The sequence below is a fragment of the Salarias fasciatus genome, chromosome 16, assembly GCF_902148845.1.
Source record: "Salarias fasciatus chromosome 16, fSalaFa1.1, whole genome shotgun sequence".
Taxonomy (NCBI): Eukaryota; Metazoa; Chordata; class Actinopteri; order Blenniiformes; family Blenniidae; genus Salarias; species Salarias fasciatus.
In genome coordinates this window covers 32,228,192-32,250,320 of record NC_043760.1, presented here as the reverse complement: position 1 = coordinate 32,250,320, position 22,129 = coordinate 32,228,192, and the positions used below count along the sequence as shown (strand labels likewise).

The following is a 22,129-nucleotide window of genomic DNA, read 5'->3' as shown; positions in this document are numbered from 1 at the left end:
AGAAAACTGGTACAAATTAACGCTTCTTTGTTCTTCCAAATTGTAAAAGAGTGCAACAACAACAAGCAATCACCTGTAAACGAACTGTCTCTGCATACTCGTCATTTCTAGGGTTCAGTGATTAAAGTCCACACAAATTAGCTAAAATTTTAAAAACACTCATAGAACAAACACACACTATATTCGCCCTATGTTGTGTGTGTGTTGGCACAGCAGGACGTGAGGGCATGATGGGACACTCATCTCCATCTGGAACAAACCTGTTTGTGTGTGTGTGTGTGTGCGTGTGCGCACCCACATTTGTGTGTAACTCTGTAGGCTCTGTCAGCTCAGATCACAGTCATTTCTAGTGAGGTGGACGGAAAATCTGCCTTTTTTTCTCCCTTCCTCTTTTGTAGACCTCTTTTTATATCAATGCATCAAGGACAAAGTTTACAGAGATAGAAACAAGCGAGTGATGGACTTTTTTGTAAATTCAGTGTATAGAATAATCTCATATAAGCTATTTTCAACCGGAAATATTTAGTATCAGGGATTGCATTTTAATAGTGCTCTGCCACGTGGAAATATGAGCACAAATGTGCCGAAAATACGCTGAGGTAAATTTGTACAGCTGAGAGTTGGATGGAGAGAGTCGGATTCAGACCAAACTGAAGTGTAAACAGGATCACAGTGTTAGTCCACATACACAATCTAACAGTTCATAGAAAACACAATGCTGGCTGTGGTGTGAGCTGACGTATAACAATCATGTTCTGTTTTCAGTGAGAGCTGGACATTAGAGACACGTATCACTGTCGTATGAATATTATGGTGCAGTTCACTGCTCCTTGCAAATTTACTGAAAAAGGTTTGCTTTGTAGATACCCGGGGTTTCTCATTGATTAGCTGCTTTAATGGCACAGTGAAAATTATTATTTCAATAACCTTGGTTCCAGCAGCTGTTTATGCAATTGAACGTAATAAATCTCAAGATTATTTTCTCAAAATTTGATGAAATATCTAATCAGTAAAACAACAGAGGGCAGTTTGCTCGTATTTTGACGCATTTTTTGACTTGCAGTATTTTATACTGCGAAATCTTGACCCTTAGCAGAGGTGACCTTTTCTGTAGCTGCAGCTTGTTCACCATGAAATAAACAAATCTAGGCTGGAATAAGGCAACGACATTGAAACACACACACACTGTGACCTCGACATATGGACGCTGGCCTGGTCGAGGAAACGGGGGGGTGTTTGGGGTTATTTGGCGTTTGATAACAGCAGGAGGGTATTTTATAGAGAGGAGGGGATTAATCAGCTATTATATCTCCTCGCTAGAGCTGTTTACTCGGTACACTGCACTGTTGCAGGTACCGGCTCGAGACCCGCTTGTTTTTACTGGTGTTAATATTGATCACTGACAGCTGTAATTGTTGGCAGAGCAGCAGGTTCATACCTCGTTTTTTTGATGTGAAAAATCATTGGATGCATGTTGCAGGCATGTCAGCATCAAACAACCAAAATGAATCATAACATCTTCTGGGGATGCTTTTTTCAGAGGTTCTGTTAACAGGCTTAGAATGGCTCGCGATCCTGTAGCTATTGTTTTGGATTGAACATGCTCCCTGGTACATATAGCTGATACCACTTACACATTAATCGGGTCACACATTTGTTTGTCGATGATGCGAGTTCTGTTTGAGATTACACTCAGAGCTCCACACGGTGCAGCACGCCGTCTGTCACAGCACATGAAAAACACCCGAATCTGGATGGACCAGTCACCGTTCAACCATGATTAAAGTGGAGTTTATCTATTCGTGTGCAGATGTTCTCCCACCTGCTGCACCATCATGCATCTGACTTTGAAATGAATTTGTGCTTCAGATTAATATCCACTTTTTAAGTCAAATACTCAAGTTTAATGAATGTGTGACTGAAGTGTGTTAATACCAAAGTTCAATGTATAGTTGTAGCAAATGAATGAATGAATGAATGAGCCACTTGAAGACCAAACTGGACTGTGTTTTCATAGATTTATTTCATTTGAAATACCTCAACCAGCCAGCAGGGTAACCTCTAAACAGACTCACTCTGCTAAGTATAAGCTCAATTACTAACATGATACAATAACTGCATGTGCGTGTGTGTGTGTGTGTGTGTGTGTGTGTGTGTGTGTGCGTTATATAACCAAGTGTACTGTCTGAGCTGTGCTTATATTGCCCACAGAGGATTGAGTGATTAATCAAACGTGGGCCAATCGGATTGCAGTTTCCCTTTGTGAGCGTGCTGATCGATTGACAGTTGTGACAATCTGTTCTGCTCATCGGTGGATTAGTGATGGACGGTGTACATTATATTATGTAACCAGCAGTGAAGTGCGGGACATGAGCATATTCTATGATGTTTGCTGCAAAAACTCATTTGTGTGTGACGTGCTGCACCGTCTTTATTAAACTCAGTGTTCTATTGAGGTGTTTTTCTGACGGTCCGTCTGCAGGTGAGGTCTGTGCGGCGCAGCCCGGCCTGCTGCTGCTCCGGGACGTCTACGCGGTGAAGGTGAAGCGGCGGCGGGCGGCGGGCCAGCAGTCGGGGGGGCCCGTGCTCGGCGTGGCTCTCTTCCACTGCAGGAGGAGGGGGAGGCGGCTCGAGGAGGACACGCTGCACCTCCACAACGCCTCAGCGGAACACACACACGCCTGGTACAACAAACTGAAGGAGGTGCTTACAGGTAACGCTCAGGTTACCCTGCATGTCTCTGAAAACTGGGCACATCGTCCATCCGCCCGACCTGCTTCATTCAGTATAAGGTTGCGTTGTTCCAAACTCAGCTCATACAAGCAGAACGGTCCAGGATGGTCGTAAGATGTCAGTTACATAAGAGATGAAACACTGGAAACATGAGTCAGTTGCCTCTGTGAGCATCACTCTATAAGATGATTATACAACCACACTGCTGAGTAACACTCTCATTAGCTGGTGATCAACTGGAGGATTGGATGAATGGATGATGTGCATGGTTTATTGAGCTCGTGTTTTTATGCTGTAAAACATGACAAATACACGGATTCCATCATTGGATCAACAGTAAACCCGAATTACATGCAGATGCTCGATAGCAACTTTTGAGATGGATGGAAAATTGATTTTGTCAAGTTTAAGATGAATAAATTCCTGAACTTCATCAATGAGCACAGCAGCCATACACAGGAAGTGGGATTAAGGACACACACACATTTTGTCTTTGTGCACTGTGCTTCAACAGATGCCTTTAATTTACATGGCGACGGGTTAGCTAGGTGGCGAAACGCTGCCACCTCCATCTCCTGTTCATCGCTTAGTTTAATGAGGTGAGTCACAGCTACGTCAGACCGGAGGGCTAATCTGCTAATCCACAGGAACACACACACACTCACACACACACTCTCATTCAGAATTACTCAATAACGTCCTGTCAGCAGTTGAATCATGTTGTCTGCAAGACAGATTAGCGGAGACATTGTCTACGTGAGCGCGAGCATCTGGGCCCGCTTCCTTTTTACCTCAGGAAGGAAACGTGCTGCGTTTTACACAGTTTACCTGCAGAGCTTAAAGTGTTATTTTTGGTACCAGTCTTTACTCTTTAGTGTTAGAGCTCAGCTGACTATGAATCTCCTTCAGGTCAGAATCCAGATAGTTTTTTCAGCTTTACCAAATGAGAAAAAAATTGCATTCAAAGGAATTTGTTAGTTGTCCGTAAAATAAATAAATACATTGACTGAACAATAAATTATGGCTTTGATTAGCATCTGTGGATTGAAAGAACCTCATAGAAACTCACAGGGACACACACAGGGATAACATGCCAGCTTTACGGAGCTCGACAGCTTTTATCCTGTCAGTACCGCTCAGATTATTGTCTTGGTTTTGATAAATATATTTCTTTAGTTTGACTCAGATTGCCCCATTCCATTGTTTTCAATAGCAACAAACAGCCACTGAATGTAAAAAATGATAATCCTGTTTCAGTCCCAAGTGATTAAAAGCTGAAGAGACATTTTATTAAAAAAGAAAGAAAGAAAGAAATAGACTCAGACTGCTGTCCCTGCGGCTTGGTCCTGGTTGTAGATGGATGGATGGATTAGATTGGAATTAATTTTTTATGCGGACACAAGCATTGCTAATTACGTCCCCTGTCTGCAGGGTTAGTAGGAACAGAGCGAGGAGCTTACAGTACATCCAAAAGCTTTGCAGATTCTGTTTTCAGCCTGATTTCACCACAAATATCTACAGTGTAGATCAACGTGAGAAAAATCCAGACAGCAGAAACTCCGTCCTGTCAGGACCTGTTTAATAAAGTTCTGCGTGCTGCTGCGGCCTGACGCCCTCAGACGCTGGTTTTCCAGGTGCAGTGTGACGGGGCGGGGCCTGCCTGACAGTTAACTCACAATAGACATGTATGTATGGATTTAGCCCACAAACACACTTTACATCACAGCTCCTGTCTGCTCAGCCAGCTCACCGACTCCAACAGAGACGTTACAAGCCCCCCGTGAACGAGCAGGTCAGAGGTCACCCGCACTCCACCGTCGCTCCGACACCATGGCATTGGTCTGACATGTTATCGCTGGTCACCTGTCCGTCCGTCCGTCTGTCTGTCCATCAAACCCGATTACCCATGAGGCCCTGCAGCAAAGTCACAACTTCTTCAAGCGATTGTCTTTGGCTTCACACCCACGTGCGTGAATGGTTCGCAGGTCGTGTGTCAGCTCGAGTGGTCACACCGCACGTCAAACTGCGACGGCTTTTGTGACACCACCGCGGTGAAGAAGCCTGTGTGTGTGTGTGTGTGTGTGTGTGTGTGTGTGTGTGTGTGTGTGTGTGTGTGTGTGTGAGTATGAAAGGTAAACAGTCGGTCGCCCTGCCGCTGTGGGGACATTAAGCCTATTTTCCAGCCAGAGGTCAGTGTGAAAAGCTCATTGTTGTGTGAACCGCGGCGTCGAGGTGCAGGCCGTCCCGCCACGGCCGCCGCCGCCACCGCCGCCTCTTAACCCCCAGGTCCGAACATTCAGACGCACAATGGCGAAGCAGAGACGCAGACACTTCCTGATTGCTCGGAGTTATTCTGTGCCTTTTGCTGAGCGAAGCAGCTGCAGAGTGCCGTGCGGAAAGTGAATGGCAGTCGGGGTGACAAAAGGGGAGCGCTGACGCTGTATAGAGTCTTTTCCCATACACGCCGTCAGACGGCGGGACAGACGGACTGCAGTTGTTCAAAAGAAACACAGACTGACGGGCTGACGCTTGATTGAACCGGGCTGGCCTCAGCCACGAGGGGCCGTCGCAACCGCTTCCTCAGCAAGTCACAATGTATGGTAATGAGATGGCCAGAATATTAGGAACACCTCGACACAACGCCTTCCAGCTCAACAATTCCACAAGTAACCCTGTCGCTAAATTTAACCTTGTCTACCTCAATATTAAACAAAATGATTATTTTCTTAATGACAATAAAATTCATGATAAAATTGTGTCGAACACATTTTACTCTCGATGCCACACGCAGCCCAAATTGACCTTAAGTGGACCAGAACATAGCAGCTCAACAACTATGCAAACACAATTCAATATAGAGTGAAATATCCAAAAGTCGTGTGTTCCAGATGTTGCATTTCACAGCTCTCAGCAGGCATGTTTTAAAAAAGTCACCCTCATAGAACGGCTCTAATGCTACTTGACAGGCAGTAAGGTGAGTTTTCCTGCTGCATTACTCTGTCGTCTCTCCGCTAAGGCCATAGATTTTTGCTATGCCCGCTAATCTCATCAAAACACTACAATCATCAGTAACTAAATAGGAAACAGAAGTTACTTCTATGAAGTAACTCCAGCCACAGTCTGCTTTGTGATTCTTACACCTCAGAATGGCCCGTGGAGCCATATTTATCCCCACGTGCCTCAGGTTTGGCATGTGATGGTGTGGAACCAGGTGAACTGGGAGGACAGCATGGACCAGCCCACCATACGGTGAGAACATGCAAACTCCACAGAAAGACTCCGTCTGGATGTAAACCGAGAGGGAGCTTCAGGTCTGTGATGGCTTTATGGCCCTGAATGCGCTGGTCCGTCTCTGTGTTACATATTAACTGATGTGTGTGTAAAGTCGGCGAGTGTGTCCATAGTGACAGGATGAGACAGATCCGCCTGCCTCCGTCTCCACGCTGCATATTCAGGATCGAGACCTGATTAGTTTGTCAGGAAGCAAACTGTACAGTTCAGCAGCACATGCGCTCAGTTAATTGAAGAGGGACCGCTTCAACACAGCTCAGACAGAACAGAACCGAGTTCATAAAGCTGTCTGAGTCACACACCGTCTTGTCATTATGAGCCTACATTTGTCAGAGTTCATCAAGTTGTAGAGAGTAAGGAGGCAACCCGGTGCCCCCCTGAGCTGGTCGTTAATCTGTCTTTCTAAAAGTGGACTACCTTCATCTACTTTTACTACCTGCAGATGATTCTGTGTACTAACATGCACGACACTCATGAATGGATCTAAGTTCAAAGTGAACCATTAAGCTGAGGATCTGATAGAAAACAAACATTTAACATGTTTAATTTAATGGTGACATCCTCAGACTGTATTCATGAGCTCTCTTCTCGTCATCAACACTCAGCAGCTCCGTCTTAAACCTCTGTGAGAAACTCAACACTCCTCCTTCACAACACCGGGATTGTTTACCATGGCAACACTTCAGCAGCTCCATAGCAACCCAGCGCCGGCCGAGGCCCGGAGATGATCTGATGGATACCTGACCGCTTCACATCGACGTCCGTCTGCTTTGCTTTTCAAAAGAAAAAAAAAAAACAACCTATCAACAAATGGAATGACCTCATCTCCTCTGAGACAGACGGAGAACATCACACAGAACTGAGGGAGGCGCTGCAGTAAACAGGGAAGAGTACACGCTCTTTTAAAACTGGGAATAAAAGCCAATAGTTCAGGCTGTACCTGTGTGTGAAATTAAAACCTGAATGTGTTGCATTTGCTGTCATTAAATCTACAGGAAGCACCAGGTGGAAAGTTTTAAACACAAATTGAAATGAGAGGAAAATCAAAACATGTTCAAAAACTATCATGAATTTTTTTTTATGAAGATATGTTTGAACTTGATAAAGTTTTAGTGGCGTTCTTGAAGAAATGAGCTGTGGGTTTGCACGTTCAACCTGAACTCTAACAGAACGCCATCAGCTAATTAAGAAACATTCATGTTTATCTGCAAAGTGATTAGAATGGCATGTACTGTAAACAGAGCCATTAAACAAATCCTCGTTCCTCCTACACGGTACACAGTGCATTTATTCATTCATTATTCATGCATTTGCAATGCATTTACTTGTAAAAGTACAAACAGGGTGATTTCAAAATGAAAAGTAGAGTTTCCCATGTATTGTAATTATTAATTTAAGGAAACAAAATTATGTTGCCATTCAGTGTGACTGAGAGAAGTTCACATCTTGACTGTTTCACTACAATATTTATCAATAAATGTTCCTTCTTACATTCTCCTGATTATTCGAGCAGCAGAGTGAGCACAAAGATAACACACACTTCACACTGGAAAACAGCTGGACTGCTGCAGTATCTTTTTTCAAATTCTGTTCTCAGATCAAGCTCTCAGTACAGAAAACATAGCTAAGTGTGTGTAGTTCCACTTCAGTTCCTCAGTGTGTGTCTCTATTTAAATTGTACAGGCCATGACCCGGGTAATTCATCCTCTGACCCGTGATCTCCACAGCTCCTTCTCTCCTCCTCATGGAGCTCAGCAGAGCTTCAGCTCCGACTCTGGCTTGCCGTCACCAGGTGCCGCCGCGCTGGTCCGACCCGGTGTGTTTGGGGGGGCACCAGCAGGGCGGGCCGGTAATGGCGGGGTCCAGCAGAGAACAGAGTGCTGGGGGTGTCGGGTGGCTCCTCGCAGGAGCTCCCGGAGAAATCTGGTCAGAGCCGTGGGGTGGAGCGGTGGCAGGAGGTGCGCTGTGTGTGTGTGTGTGAGTGTGTGTGTGTGGGGTCATTAACGGGGCGAGGTCACGGCCTTTTGGGAGCAGATTATAGTAATGAGCTGGATAATGGAGCTGGTGTGTGTGTATTGATCTGAGCTGGCCTGTGGGGAATCATAATGCGGTCTCTAAATCTGCCTAATGATGAGCTGTACAGGGGTCCTCGTGTGTGTGCACAGAGCCGGGAGTCGATACGAAGCGCGCACACACTCACACACACTTGCACGCACAGTGAGCCAATTGGAGATGTAAACAATGTTGTGAATATGTTTCTTCAAAAATCAAACAGGCCTCCTGCAGATGTTGAAAGAGTGTACAGGTGTCTGATCTGAGCTCAGCCACGTGACGGACGTTCGGAGTGTGTTGAGCAGCGATAACAAAGTGTAATGTGATCAGATCAGTAAAGGTCAACGACTTATTTGGGAGAGAGTCTCATCTGTAGAGCTGCAATAATGATTGTTTTCATTATTAATCAATGAGCTGATTAGTGTTTCAGTTAATCCTTTAAGCCCTTTATTTTTTTATATCAGAAGTGGAGGAGGAATAAATATGGATCGATTGATGTCAACTCTTCTATTCTCTTCTATTATTCTTATTCTAGAATGTTTCTATTTCTGTGTGTGTGTGTGTGTGTGTGTGTGTGTGTGTGTGTGTGTGTGTGTGTGTGTGCAGACTTCAAGACTCGTCCCAGGTACGTGAAGGTGCTCATCAACCCCAGCAGCCATAAGAAGGAGGCCGTGCACATCTACCGGGAGCACGTGGCGCCGCTCTTCAAGATGGCCGACGTCCGCACGGACATCACCGGTCCGTCCGCTCAACTTTTTTCACTATTTACCGACCACAAATACAGAACAGCGCAATCATTAAACTATTTATTTTCTGTGTATTTGTTTCTGTCCTGATAAAACTACTGCGTCAGAAGCTTTTAACGCCGAGATCTTTATTGACATCAGAGAGGGAGGCTATAAAATCTGTGTGTGTGTGTGTGTGTGTGTGTGTGTGTGTGTGTGTGTGTGTGTGTGTGTGTGTGTGTGTGTGTGTGTTCGTGGGAGGAGGTCCAAAGGTCAGAGTTAATGGCAGTTTCTGGTCGCTAGGTAACCTGATACAGGGGGTGGAGCTTCGCCCATCTGGTGTGACAGAGGGGAACAACCTCCTCTCCTCCTCTCCTCCTCTCCTCCTCTCCTCCTCTTCTCTCCTCTCTTCCGTTTCCTTCCCTTGTGTTCACCTTTTCCCCCTCTGCTTCTCTCCTTCTTCATTTCACATCATCTCTTCTTTTCTCCCGTCTGTCTCATCTTGTTTTACCCTTTCTTCTCTTTTTTCTTCCGTGGTTCTCCATCTTTCCTCTTTGCTCCACTGTCCTCTCCATTTTCCTTCCTCTTCCCCTCTCCTCTTTTTCCCTTCCTCCCCTCGCCTATTTTTTTCCTGGCTTCTCCTCCTCTCCTCTCCTCTCCTCTCCTCCTCTCAGCAGATGGTGTGATATCCGTTGTCCCACTTTTTTTCTGGCAGCCATCAAACACACACTCGTGTACATCTGACCACACACATGCATGAACACTTTATCTATGTCCATCTCAATGTCTCTCCATCTGCTAACTTCTCTCCCTGCCCCCGTCCCTGTCTCTGTCTCTCCCTCTTCACCTGTCTGTCTCTCCAGTAACAGAGAGGAAGGGTCACGCTCTCTCAGTGATGAAGGAATGCAAACTGGAAGAGTATGATGGGTCAGTTTTCATCACTGTTTCACTAAACACGTCTCAGTTTTTTGCCTCACAGCAGCCATTTCTCAAGAGATTTCAGCTTCCTGCAAATCTTTAGCATTACTGAACAAAAAAATTATGTGTTTAGTTAAAAATCTTCTTCACTCTAAAATGGGCAAAGGAGGCACTTTTCTTCTTCCTCATCTTCAGCTTTCATTCCACATGCATGTCAGGTTAATTGGTGGCCGAGGTGTGTGTGGTTGTCTGTCTCTCCTCGTTACCCCGTGATGGACTGCAGACCTGTGCCCAAAGTAGAGAGGGATTAGCTTCAGCACCCTGTGGCCCTGGACAGGATTAAGAGGGTAGAAGATGGATGATTGGTGAATGGAAGGAACCAGAGAAGTAGGTCGTCATATTTATCAGCGCTCCGAAATTCACACTCCTCCACACGTTTTAATGAGGAAAAAGTCCTCTCAAAATACTGCATCTGGATGGGTAGTGTTCAAATTCCAGCTAAAACTGAAAACAGCTGACATTAACAGTGATTCTTCCCAGATTCATGCAGGCAGCCATTTTGAATGACATCATCAGTCTCCCATGATTCTCGGTTCACCTTGGTTATTAGGTTGGGATGTTTGTCCTCCGGAAGAGTATTAGGGGTCACTCAAGAAAAAAATATATAGGTGGAAACAAAACCGTTTCATCCTGCATTTCCGGGAAAAAAAGTCAAACTACAATCTTGAGGTTTTTTTCTATTGAGAAAAAAGTTGAAATTCAACGTCGAGATTAAAGACAATCAAAGTCACAATTTACTTTTTTTTTCTCATGGGGTAAAAAACAAGTGGATTTTCATAGTGGAAATTAAAGTGGAAATTCAGTGTAGAGAATAAAGTGGAAACATCTCCTCTGCTCCATACTCCACCACTAAGTTTGCAATAAGACAACTTCAGAAACTTCATCTTAACATTCCACTCCATGCTGCTGCACGCAGCTCTCCGTCGCTCTCCTCACTGCCTTTCCAGGGAGAAGCATGAAAACCAGTATTTGGAAAATCACCTCTCCTCTGGAAATGTCTCCTCTGGTTTGTCCTTAATGCTCCTAAAGTCAGTGAGATTTCAGTTTATTCATTTGTCCCTTGGAGGGTGATTCAGTGTGCAGTAGGTTCACATTCATACATAACATAAATATATAAGACAACATAAAAGCATAACAAACCTCGGTGCATAATCAGCTCCAGTACAAATAAAAAGCAGATCAGCAAGGTGGACCCATGAAACCAAGCTGTGTGAAACATTCCAGATGGTAAATAAGAAAAGACAAACTACTGTCAGCAAATATACAGTAGTTGCGTGGCAACTGGTAGGCATACTATTACTTCCTCTTCTTCTCGGCGTTTAAAGCGCGGATGGAGAGAGGCACAAAGGAAAACTTATATCTGTTTTTAGTAGCTAGAGGGACAGTGAAGCAGAGGCCAGAGGGGAGGAGCTGATACTCCTGATGCAGAGGATGGGTTTCATCTCTGCAAATGTTCTTGGCTTTCTTAAAGGTGCTGTAGGCAGGATTTTGCTAGTCAATGCTAATTTTTCTGTTTTCTTTGGATTAAATGTTAGAGTATCCATTGATAATCCTTTAGGAGTGTAGCATAACTGCACTACCACGAGGGCACAGCGTTTCCATCTGTCTCTGTTCTGAGCTGAAAAGGAATCTCGACAGCTCCAGGTATCTTTGACCAATCAGAAGAGCCCCTGAGGCTCTAACCGTGATTGGTCGAGGGGCGTTTGTCGCACGTTCTTGTGGGAGGGGCTTAACTTGCGTAAGGGCGTGATGTCAGAGAAAACAGGACAGGATTGGCTGTGCTGGGTTGCAAATCGCCATCTTAGATGGGTCAAATCGCCATCTTGCTTAGGTAACCCTAAGCAAGATGGCGGAGATGCGGAATCCTGCCTACAGCACCTTTAAGCAGTTCAATGTTATAAATTTCCTCTAGGCTGCTGAACTTCACCCCGGCTGCTTTGCAGGCAACGCACACAATTTTCCCTAAGGAGTTTTTGTCCTTGACAGTAAGGTTACCGTACCAACACAGGATACAGAAGGAAATAACGGACTCGATGAAAGCACAGTAAAACATTTTCATCAGGCTCCTGTCTACCTGGAATTTGGCGAGCTTCCTCAGACAAAATAGGCGCTGCTGACCCTTTTTACAGAGCATGTCACAGTTGTCATCAAATTTGAGCGAGTTATCTATTATCGTGCCCAGATATTTGTAACTGCTCACCAGTTCAACTCCCTGATTGTGAACGACACTGTGATGAGGAACCTGAGTCGCTCGTCTGAAGTCAATACAGACTTCATTAGTTTTAGTAACGTTGATCTGTAAAAAGAAATCATCGCACCAGGATACAAAATCGTCAAGTACCTGGCCGTGGCTGACCTCCTCATCATGGAGCAGGCTGACTATAACAGAGTCGTCCGCGTACTTTATAATGAATCTGTTTGTGTGACGACTACGACAGTCATTAGTGTACAGAATGTAAAGAAGTGAAGACAGAACACAGCCTTGAGGTGAACCGGTTGAGGATGAGGAGAGGAGCGACGTCGAGCACGGAGTCTATTAGGTTAAGTTTCTGAAGTGATGTAAATACGTACTTAATATGTGATCACCTCCTCCCTATTGAAGGCTGCAGGCTGTGTGGACTGGAGACCGGAGACGCCAGCCAAGCAGGCGAGAGACGCTGTCCGGCCTGGAAGAGGCGGCATTTGGCTTTTACGGTGTTTTCATTTACTGAAGTGTTGCAAAACTTTTTTTTTTTTTAACCTTTTTCTTCTTGAGTAGGCCTAATAAGTACTGATGGACCTCCTCCCTCCTCAAGGTTTGGTTTTCCTTGACCCAAACCAGCATAAAACGTTCATCTGTTGCCTTATTATTAATGTGAAACTAAACGTGAAAACAACTGCTTGTAAAAAAAATAACTTTCAAGCGGTTACATTTGGATGAGTAAAGCTCATTTTGGACTGGACAGTACCGGTAATTGAAAAGGTCAAACCAGCGTCTAGTTAAAAGGTAAAACAAAAAACATTTGACTCATAAAATGATGATGAAATTAAATATCTAGTGTGGACACTGTAATTTAGAAGGTTTTTTTGTGATATCATTTTGTACCTGACTAAACGAAGCAACTTAATCAAACAGCAGTTTACTGTCCCGTGTTGACACTAAAACACACTGACCCAGACTGATGTCTCACACACACACACACACACACACACACACGCACACGCTCAAGGAGAAACACCCAGTGGCGAGTGAAGGAAGCTAAACTTCTAAATCTACAATAAAACAGAAAACTTTCTGTAAAAAGTCAGTGCCAGATCCGGCTACAAGACAAAAACACTGATCAAACTGTCATCGCTTTGTGTGTGTGTGTGTGTGTGTGTGTGTGTGTGTGTGTGTGTGTGTGTGTGTGTGTGTGTAAGCAGCTTTTGTGCTCAGCCCTCATAAAGCTTAATGTGCTTAGAGAAGATTAGCTCAGCGTTGCTAAGCTAGCTGCTGAGCGTGCGCGCGTGTGTGTGTTTGTGTGTGTGTGCATGTGTGTGCAGGCGTGTGTGTTGGGAGGATTTGGTTGAAACCTACATTTGCCAATTAGGCTGGCTGTCACCGTGGCGACCAGAGCTCCAGGTAATCCGTACACAGGAGGAGGAGAGCAAGGTGGTGGAGTTTGTTTTCCTCCCATTGACTGCAAACACACACTCTGAGTTTGAACCTCATCACTTGTCCTGAATATTACAAACAGCCCAGAAAGAAAAAAAAAACAAAAACCCAACAACCTTTCCCCCACCTGTTTAAAATCTGAAGAAAAAAAGAGCCCGCAGCATCATGTCAATGAGTTTAGAGAGGATCTTGTGTCCATCATCTTAACTTGATGTCTTCACCTTCTGAGGTTTTTCCCTGAAAGCTTGAGATCGTTCACCCGCCTCTGTCTCTGCCTGTGTGTCAGGGTGGTGTGTGTCGGCGGCGACGGCTCGGTGGCCGAGGTGTGTCACGCTCTGGTCCTCAGAGCTCAGCTGGACGCCGACTCTCCAGAAACCCCGGTGAGGTCCTCGGTGCCGCTGGGCATCATCCCCGCCGGTAAGAGAGCGTCCACGGCGCGAAGGGGTCGATCCACGTCGTCCACGTTCAGCAGCGTTGGTCCGTTCCCACAGGATCCACAGATGTGGTCTCCTGTTCCGTTCATGGAGTCAGGGATCCAGTCACTGCAGCCCTGCACATAGTTCTAGGTAAGATCCACTCCTTCTAGATCCATCATTACATTCACACATTGACAGTTTTACACTCTTTAGCATTTTACATTTCATAAACTGGAAATATAAATGAATCTTCCCTGACGAGGTATACCTGCAAATACATAACTGAATTACCCTTCTCAGCTCAGGCTCTATCTGTTCTAGATCTAGATCAGCTTCAGCTCACGTCCTGGCCTCTCTTCTTCTATAAATATATGGCTTCTGCAGTCTTCTGCTTTGTAAATTTCGTTTTTATCCATCACTTGTTTCAATCACAAAGGGAATATTGTGCTTCGATTATGCAGCATCTGATGACTTCTGCATCTGCACTTGCAAGCATCTGTTTGTAGTTCTTCAACGAATCGCTGACGTGTGATGGATGTGATGGAGAAGGATCCGCTCTGCTACCTGAGCTCCAGCCAGGTCTTCCTGGTCCTGCTCTGTTTACTCTTGAAGCTGAGCGGCAGCCAATCAGGAGCTCCGGTTCTCCCGCAGCTTTGTCCTGATGTTGTTTGAGTCAGATGGCGCTTGAGAACAAACAAATCTGCAGACAGACAGACAGGCTGGAGAGAGAGACAGATGTCTAACAGCAGGATCAGTTTCACTCCAAATCACAGGTTCCCTCCACTCGCTGTGGCCCCGCCCCCTTCACCTCTGCCACCTCCTGTCAGGTAGACCGGCTGACCAATCAGCTGGCTGCAGGACGGGCAGCTGTGTTTGAATGACAGGCTGTGGTGAGACTGTGCTTCATTAACACTTCTCAGTGTGTGGGTGTGTGTGTGTGTGTGTGTGTGTGTGTGTGTGTGTGTGTGTGCGCATGGCGCAGATGGGGGGCCGAGCTAATGAGGCTGACTAATGAACAATAGCAAACAGTTAAAATTCGCAGGCGGGACGCCGTTCCCACGGACAGCAGGTGAGTCTGCGGCCCCTCCCAGGCGAGCATACCCTCAGTGTGCTGATCCCACCTCACTGAGCTCCCCTCACCGCCGATGGGGCCTGAGGCGCCCCTACTGCTGCCATGACGACCGATTCAAGGTCAAAGTGGCGCTGAAAGGCCATAGGTCAGGTGAGGATCAGGTCCTCAGGTCCTTCATATAATGAAACCCTGGGAATTATTATAAAACACCTTAGGAGCTGCTGAACATCAGACATTGTTGACGTAGCATTCAGGATGCTACGTTATTTAAGCAGTTAAAAAGTTAATATTCCAGATAATTTTTGGATGAATTTCTTGATGTAATCCTTCAAATTTTGAATGTTTGAGTTTATAGATTTTATTGTATAATATAAAACTCCACAGTATCAGTCAATCCTATCTAATCCTTTCCCATCTAATCTATTCCCATGTTTAAGCTTAATGTTTTACTGTTTTTTTATTAATTTAAATGATTTGTTCATGTCAGACACAATGCATTTATTCCTCATTACAGAAATGATCGTATTTCCTGAACGTTTGACTGAAGCTCTCTGGTGTGTGTGGCGTCTTGTTTGTGGTGTAGATGAATATCGGTTCGATCTGCGCTGCAGGTTTGATCTCAGTGACACACTGACCGCCTCAGCTTTAATCCTGCAACAACACACACAGACACACAAACACGCTGACAACAGGCCATATGGTGAGGAAATCAGATTCAGCCCAGAGAGACAGACAGGCACACACACACTCACACACACACACACACTCACACGCAGACAGGTTTCAGTAGGTTACAGCAGGTATGCGACCAGATGGCGCACTGAGTGTGTGACAGTGTGTGTTCATCTGTCTGAAAGCTGATCGAGCATCTTACTGACGGTGAAATCAGGTTATTCTTTTTAATTCAGTGTTTACTTTGTGTGGCGTTCACAGACAGTTGGAAAATGTAACGTGAACAGTCTTGACGCAGTTTTTAAAGGAAGCGGAACACATAAACAAGTTTCAAGCAATGTTTTAATAATTTACAGCTCACATTACGTCACACACTGCTGTTGGGTTTAACAAAGAATGTTACCTCAATGGGAAAGCCAATCAATGTTTATATATATTTTAATTAATACAGTAGACTCACGAATCTACTACATGTTGTGTAAAAGTGTGCACACTTGTAATAAATACAACAACTCAAAGCTCTCCAAATATGTGTAGTTCCTTCAGTCTTGACATCAGATGAACAAAGTAAGAAAGGAAGCTCACTCAAACACGTGGTCTTCAATCAGTTTTGTTGCTCATGTTGTGAGTTTTGCTCCTCATGAACATGACTGTGTTTGAGCCACGTTCCTCCAGCCTGTCGGGTTTCTGTCTGCCTTTCGGAGTTTTGGGGAGGCGTGACGCCCTCGCTCCCTCTGCTCTGTCTGCAGGTCACCTGCAGCAGGTGGACATGTGCAGCTTCTCCTCGCTCGGCCAGCTCGTGCGCTTTGGCTTCTCCGCCATGTTCGGCTTCGGCGGGCGGAGCCTGGCCCGGGCCGAGAAGAAGAGGTGGATGTCGTCGTCACGGCGACGAGAGTACGCTCTGGTGAAGACACTGGCCAGACTGAGGTGACCGACACATGCCTCGTATAAATATATATCAACATAATGTGATCTTTTGGGCTCACCACCCACCAAAGGAACCATAGGGGTCGGGTGCAGTGTGGATTGGGTGGCAGCCGACGGCAGGGTGCCCGGCGACCCGATCCTCAGACACAGAGACTAGCTCTAGGGACATGGAATGTCACTTCGTTGGCGGGGAAGGAGCCCGAGCTTGTGAGGGAGGTTGAGAGGTACCGGCTAGATATAGTCGGGCTCACCTCCACACAGCCTGGGCTCTGGAACCCAACCTCTGGAGAAGGGCTGGACTCTCCACTTCTCTGGAGTTGCCCGCGGTGAGAGGCGGCGGGCTGGTGTGGATTTGCTTATTGCCCCAAAGCTCAGCCGCCATGTGTTGGAGTTCACCCCAGTGAACAAGAGGGTCGCATCCCTGTGCCTTCGGGTCAGGGACAGGTACCTCACTGTTGTCTCGGCTTATGGGCCGAACAGCAGTGCAGAGTACCCGGCCTTCTTGGAGTCCCTGGGAGGGGTGCTGGACAGTGCTCCGACTGGGGACTCCATTGTTCTACTGGGGGGCTTCAATGCCCACGTGGGCAGTGACAGTGAGACCTGGAAGGGGGTGATTGGATCGCACGGCCTCCCCGATCTGAACCTGAGTGGTGTTTTGTTATTGGACTTATGCGCTAGTCACAGTTTGTCCATAACAAACACCATGTTCGAGCACAGGGGGGTCCATAAGTACACTTGGCACCAGGACACCCTAGGTCGGAGGTTAATGATCGACTTTGTTGTCGTGTCATCTGACCTCCGGCCGCATGTTTTGGACACTCGGGTGAAGAGAGGGGCAGAGCTGTCGACCGATCACCAGCTGGTGGTGAGTTGGATTCGCTGGCGGAAGAGGAAACCGGACAGACTTGGCAGACCCAAACGTGTTGTGAGGGTCTGTTGGGAACATCTGGTGGAACCCTCTGTCAGCAGGGTTTTCAACTCCCACCTCCGGGAGAGCTTCTCTCATGTCCCGAGGGAGGCTGGGGACATTGAGTCCCAGTGGACCATGTTCTCCACCTCCATGCGTCGAAGCAGCGGCCCGGAGCTGTAGTCATAAGGCCTCCAGTGCCTGTCGTGGCAGCAACCCCCTAACCCGGTGGTGGAGACAGGAAGTAAGGGCTGCTGTCCAGCTGAAGAAGGAGTCCTATCGAGTCTTGTTGGCTCATGGGACTCCCGAAGCAGCTGACGGGTACCGGCAGGCCAAGAGAACTGCAGTCCGAGTGCTTGTGGAGGCAAAAACTCGGGTCTGGGAGGAGTTCGGGGAGGCCATGGAGGAGGACTATCGGTCGTCCTCAAAGAAAGTCTGGCAAACCGTCCGGCGCCTCAGGAGGGGAAAGCAGGTCTCCACCAACACTGTTTACAGTGGAAGAGGAGCTGCTGACCTCAACTGGGGATATTGTTGGACGGTGGAAGGAAGACTTTGAGGACCTCCTCAATCCCGTCTCCACGTCTTCCGTGGAGGAAGCAGAGGCTGAGGTCTCAGAGGTGGACTCGTCCATCACCCAAGCTGAAGTCACCGAGGTGGTTGGTAAGCTCCTCGGTGGCAAGGCACCGGGGGTGGACAAGATTCGCCTTGAGTATCTTAAGTCTCTGGATGTGCAGGGACTGTCTTGGTTGACACGTCTCTGCAACATCACGTGGCGTCCTCTGGATTGGCAGACTGGGGTGGTGGTCCCCCTGTTTAAAAAGGGGGACCGGAGGATGTGCTACAACTATAGGGGGATTACACTCCTCAGCCTCCCTGGGAAAGTCTATTCCAGGGTACTGGAGAGGAGGATTCGACCGATAGCCGAACCTCGGATTCAGGAGGAACAATGCGGTTTTCGTCCTGGTCGTGGAACACTGGACCAGCTCTAGACCCTCCATAGGGTGCTCGAGCGTTTGTGGGAGTTCGCCCAACCAGTTCACGTGTGTTTTGTGGACTTGGAGAAGGCGTTTGCCCGCGTCCCTCGTGGTGTCTTGTGGGGGGTGCTCCGGGAATACGGAGTCCGTGGCCCCTTGTTCAGGGCCGTCCGGTCTTTGTATGACCGGAGTAGGAGTCTGGTCCGCATTGCCGGCAGTAAGTCGGACCTGTTCCCGGTGCATGTTGGACTCCGGCAGGACTGCCCTTTGATACCGGTTCTGTTCATCATTTTTATGGACAGAATTTCTAGGTGCAGCCAGGGGCCAGAGGGGGTCTGGTTTGGGGACCACAGGATTTCATCTCTGCTTTTTGCAGATGATGTTGTCCTGTTGGCTTCATCGAACCCGGACCTACAGCATGCACTGGGGCGGTTCGCAGCCAAGTGTGAAGCAATAGGGATGAGGATCAGCACCTCCAAATCCGAGGCCATGGTCCTCGACCGGAGGAAGGTGGCTTGCCCCCTCCAAGTCGGTGGAGAGACTCTGGCCCAAGTGGAGGAGTTTAAGTATCTTGGGGTCTCCGTTGTGGTGAAGAAGGAGCTGAGCCGAAAGGCAAAGCTCTCGATTTACCGGTCAATCTACGTTCCCACCCTCATCTATGGTCATGAACTTTGGGTCATGACCGAAAGGACAAGATCTCGGATACAAGTGGCTGAAATGAGCTTCCTCCATAGGGTGGCTGGGCGCTCCCTTAGAGATAGGGTGAGGAGCTCCGTCACCAGGGAGGAGCTCGGAGTAGAGCTGCTTCTCCTCCACATCGAGAGGGGCCAGCTGAGGTGTCTTGGGCATCTGTTTAGGATGCCTCCTGGACGCCTCCCTGGGGAGGTGTTCCGGGCATGTCCCACTGGGAGGAGACCCCGGGGAAGACCCAGGACACGCTGGAGAGACTATGTCTCTCGGCTGGCCTAGGAACGTATTGGGATCCTCCCAGAGGAGCTGGAGGAAGAGTCTGGAGACAGGGAAGTTTGGGCATCACTGCTGAGACTGCTGCCCCCGCGACCCGGTCCAGGATAAGCGGTAGAAAATGGATGGATGGATGGATGGATAATGTGATCCTCAGATCAATGAGGGACTTCAGTTTTAAAGGATTTGACATCTTAGGAGTCGATCATTTCAGTAAATTTTAGTGAATTTAAACTTCAAACTTTGTTTCCCACAGACCAGAAGAGTGTCAGCTGTCATTTTTACCTGTGAAGAAACCCAGCAGAGATCTGTTCGGATGTCGGTGAGACAAACACAGAGACGGGTTGTTCTCCTGATTTGTGCTCTGTGATATTTATAGAAACCAACACAAGAATCTCTTCTTATTTAATCCATTTAACATTGTTTGAAGTACTTTTTCTGAATTCTTGTGTGTCTCAATAGAAGAACCTTTTAAACAGGATAGTCTCTTGTGTCTCTCAGGGTCCAGGACCAGGATGAGGAGCAGCACCCAGACACAGGTCGGTCTGGTTCTGGTGTCTCTTCACACATTTGAATTCATCTGTAGCTCATTTCGTCTGTCCTCCATGCAGCTGGAGAAGGATCCTGGAGCAGCAGTCAGGGCCTGTATCTGAGCATCAGCGTCATGTCCATCCCCTGTCTGAGCCCACACGCCCCTCGAGGCCTGGCCCCCAACACCAGGTACCCAGAGCCCCACCGGCAGCTCCTCTGCTGAGCCCGAGCCTGAACCCGTCACGTTAAAGACCGTCCTCTCCTCCTGTCTGTGGCAGTTTGGCCAACGGCAGCGCGGCGCTGATCGCGGTGGGAAACACCTCCAGGTCAGAGTTCATCAAGCACCTGAAGCGATACGGCAGCTCCAGTGGACAGGTGAGAGCAGAGGTCAAATCTTTACCTGCAGGACGACTCTTCAGCTCAATCTGATTTTTTTCTAAGTTAAAGCTAAGTCCAATAATTGAGTACCACAGCTTCCTGAAACAGAGTGAATCATTCAATAGATAAACAGACGTTTGGGTTGCCGGTTCATTTTCACCAGAGGACAAACCAACTGGTCCCTATACAGAGTGACCTTTATTTCAACCTGCCGCGACGTTTTCCACTGAGGACAGAAACCTGATAAATCCTGATCCAAAGCGGAACGATCCTCACTGGATCAGGATAAATTCATTCCGCTGTCACCCTCCTGACCTCTCCATCCTGAAGCTCCACTTCTCGCAGAGGAAGCAGAGGAAAACAAGTCAGTGAGGAGATTAGCCCGGTTCACAGTGGCCTGGTTTGGCCTGAGAGACCGCACACTAACCCATTTACTAAATATACTGGGAGTGAGGCGTTTACCGTCCAAACAGGACTGACCTACATCCTGCAGGTCTTCATCCCAACGTCTCAAACGCGTTCAGGCCACCGTGTCGCCATGACGACCTGTGATGCTCTGATTCCTCCACAGGGCCGGCGGATACACGCCGGAATCTACAGTCATAGACAGAAACGTGTCCGCGGTCGTCCAGAGACTCTGCAGCTGATCGAAACTGATCAGAGGGAAAACACAACTTAAATTACAAGTATATAGAGTCACCCTGTTCTAGTGTATTCTGTGGTGTTTTTATTATATTTTAAAAAAGAAACAAGAAGACTCCAAACAAATCCTCAAGTAATTCATGTAAAAATGTAGGGAAATAAAATACAGTACTGGATATTGAGGGCTAATGTTGTTTTCAGACACACCATTTTTATATGATAGGTGCAAATATATAAGAAACATGTGAAAGTGAAACATACAACTTCACACATTTAATGAAGGAGGACTAAATACTGATGATATAGTTGAAATAAATTGTTACAAAGTTTGTTGATTTATTATTTGATTTTGGCCCTGTGTCTGAATAGCATTACAACATTTGGCTTAAAAGAGCAAAAGCATCTTTAATCTTTAAAATAGGTTTCCAAAAACTGAAGGATGATTGATGTGGAGGAGTTTTTACTGAGGAAAGAAGCAAACGAGACACAGGGACAGTCTGTGTGTCTGCTGGTCTCTGCTGCCCCCTGTGGGAGGGTTACAGAAGCACACTCACACACACACACACACACACACACACACACTTGTTTGATATTCTCTGTGAAGTGATGTTTCCCAGTCCAGCATCTTGACTACCATAATGAAAAATGTAACCCAAACTTTAACTTCACCCATCAGAACTAAGTGTCAACCCTAACCTGAAGCTGCTGGTAGTCTTTCCCCTGAAGCCTCAAATACATGTAAACCAACACAGGGCACACACACACACACACACACACACACACACACACACACACACACACACACAATTACCAGTGTGTATTTTCCTGTCCGTCTGCAGTTCAGCTTCTCCTTCGTGGATGTGCACGAGGTCTCGGCGGTGAGGATCCGGCCGTGCTCGCAGGTCTGCTGGTCAGAGGAGGAGAGCGAGGAGGAGGGCGACTCCAAAACCACACCCATCATCCAGTCGGAGGGAGCCTCCTTCCCCTGGAACATCGACGGAGAGCTGGTGGAGATCGCCAACGAAGTGCTCGTCAGGTGAAACGTCCCTCTGATGCCAGCTGACACTCGCCTGGGTGCTGTCAGTGAGTGTTGCTCAAGGGCTGTGTGTGTGTGTGTGTGTGTGTGTGTGTGTGTCCAGGGTCCATCCCAGACTCATCACGCTGTACGGAGAGGACGTGGACGAGGCCGAGTCCACCGTCTCCTGCAGTTGCATCTGAACACAGCAGATGGCGC

At 47.1% G+C, this 22,129-nt stretch overlaps 2 protein-coding genes across 2 annotated transcripts in view; both read left to right on the top strand.

The window, feature by feature from the left end:
* The window catches only part of neurod1 (neuronal differentiation 1), a 27,966-nt gene extending 13,400 nt beyond the window's left edge, over window positions 1-14,566 (top strand). The window contains exon 5 of the mRNA XM_030111423.1: window positions 14,536-14,566. The gene's annotated coding sequence lies outside the window, so the exon portion shown is untranslated. The remainder of the gene's footprint in view (window positions 1-14,535) is intronic.
* cerkl (CERK like autophagy regulator) overlaps window positions 1-22,129 on the top strand; it is a 26,824-nt gene extending 4,695 nt beyond the window's left edge. Inside the window, exons 3-14 of the mRNA XM_030111421.1 lie at window positions 2,483-2,713; window positions 8,683-8,814; window positions 9,665-9,728; window positions 13,700-13,830; window positions 13,905-13,979; window positions 16,323-16,500; window positions 19,601-19,666; window positions 19,846-19,883; window positions 19,956-20,064; window positions 20,154-20,250; window positions 21,735-21,931; window positions 22,035-22,129. Of these exons, the coding sequence (XP_029967281.1) occupies window positions 2,483-2,713; window positions 8,683-8,814; window positions 9,665-9,728; window positions 13,700-13,830; window positions 13,905-13,979; window positions 16,323-16,500; window positions 19,601-19,666; window positions 19,846-19,883; window positions 19,956-20,064; window positions 20,154-20,250; window positions 21,735-21,931; window positions 22,035-22,113 (1,397 nt within the window). The 3' untranslated portion in view covers window positions 22,114-22,129. The remainder of the gene's footprint in view (window positions 1-2,482; window positions 2,714-8,682; window positions 8,815-9,664; window positions 9,729-13,699; window positions 13,831-13,904; window positions 13,980-16,322; window positions 16,501-19,600; window positions 19,667-19,845; window positions 19,884-19,955; window positions 20,065-20,153; window positions 20,251-21,734; window positions 21,932-22,034) is intronic.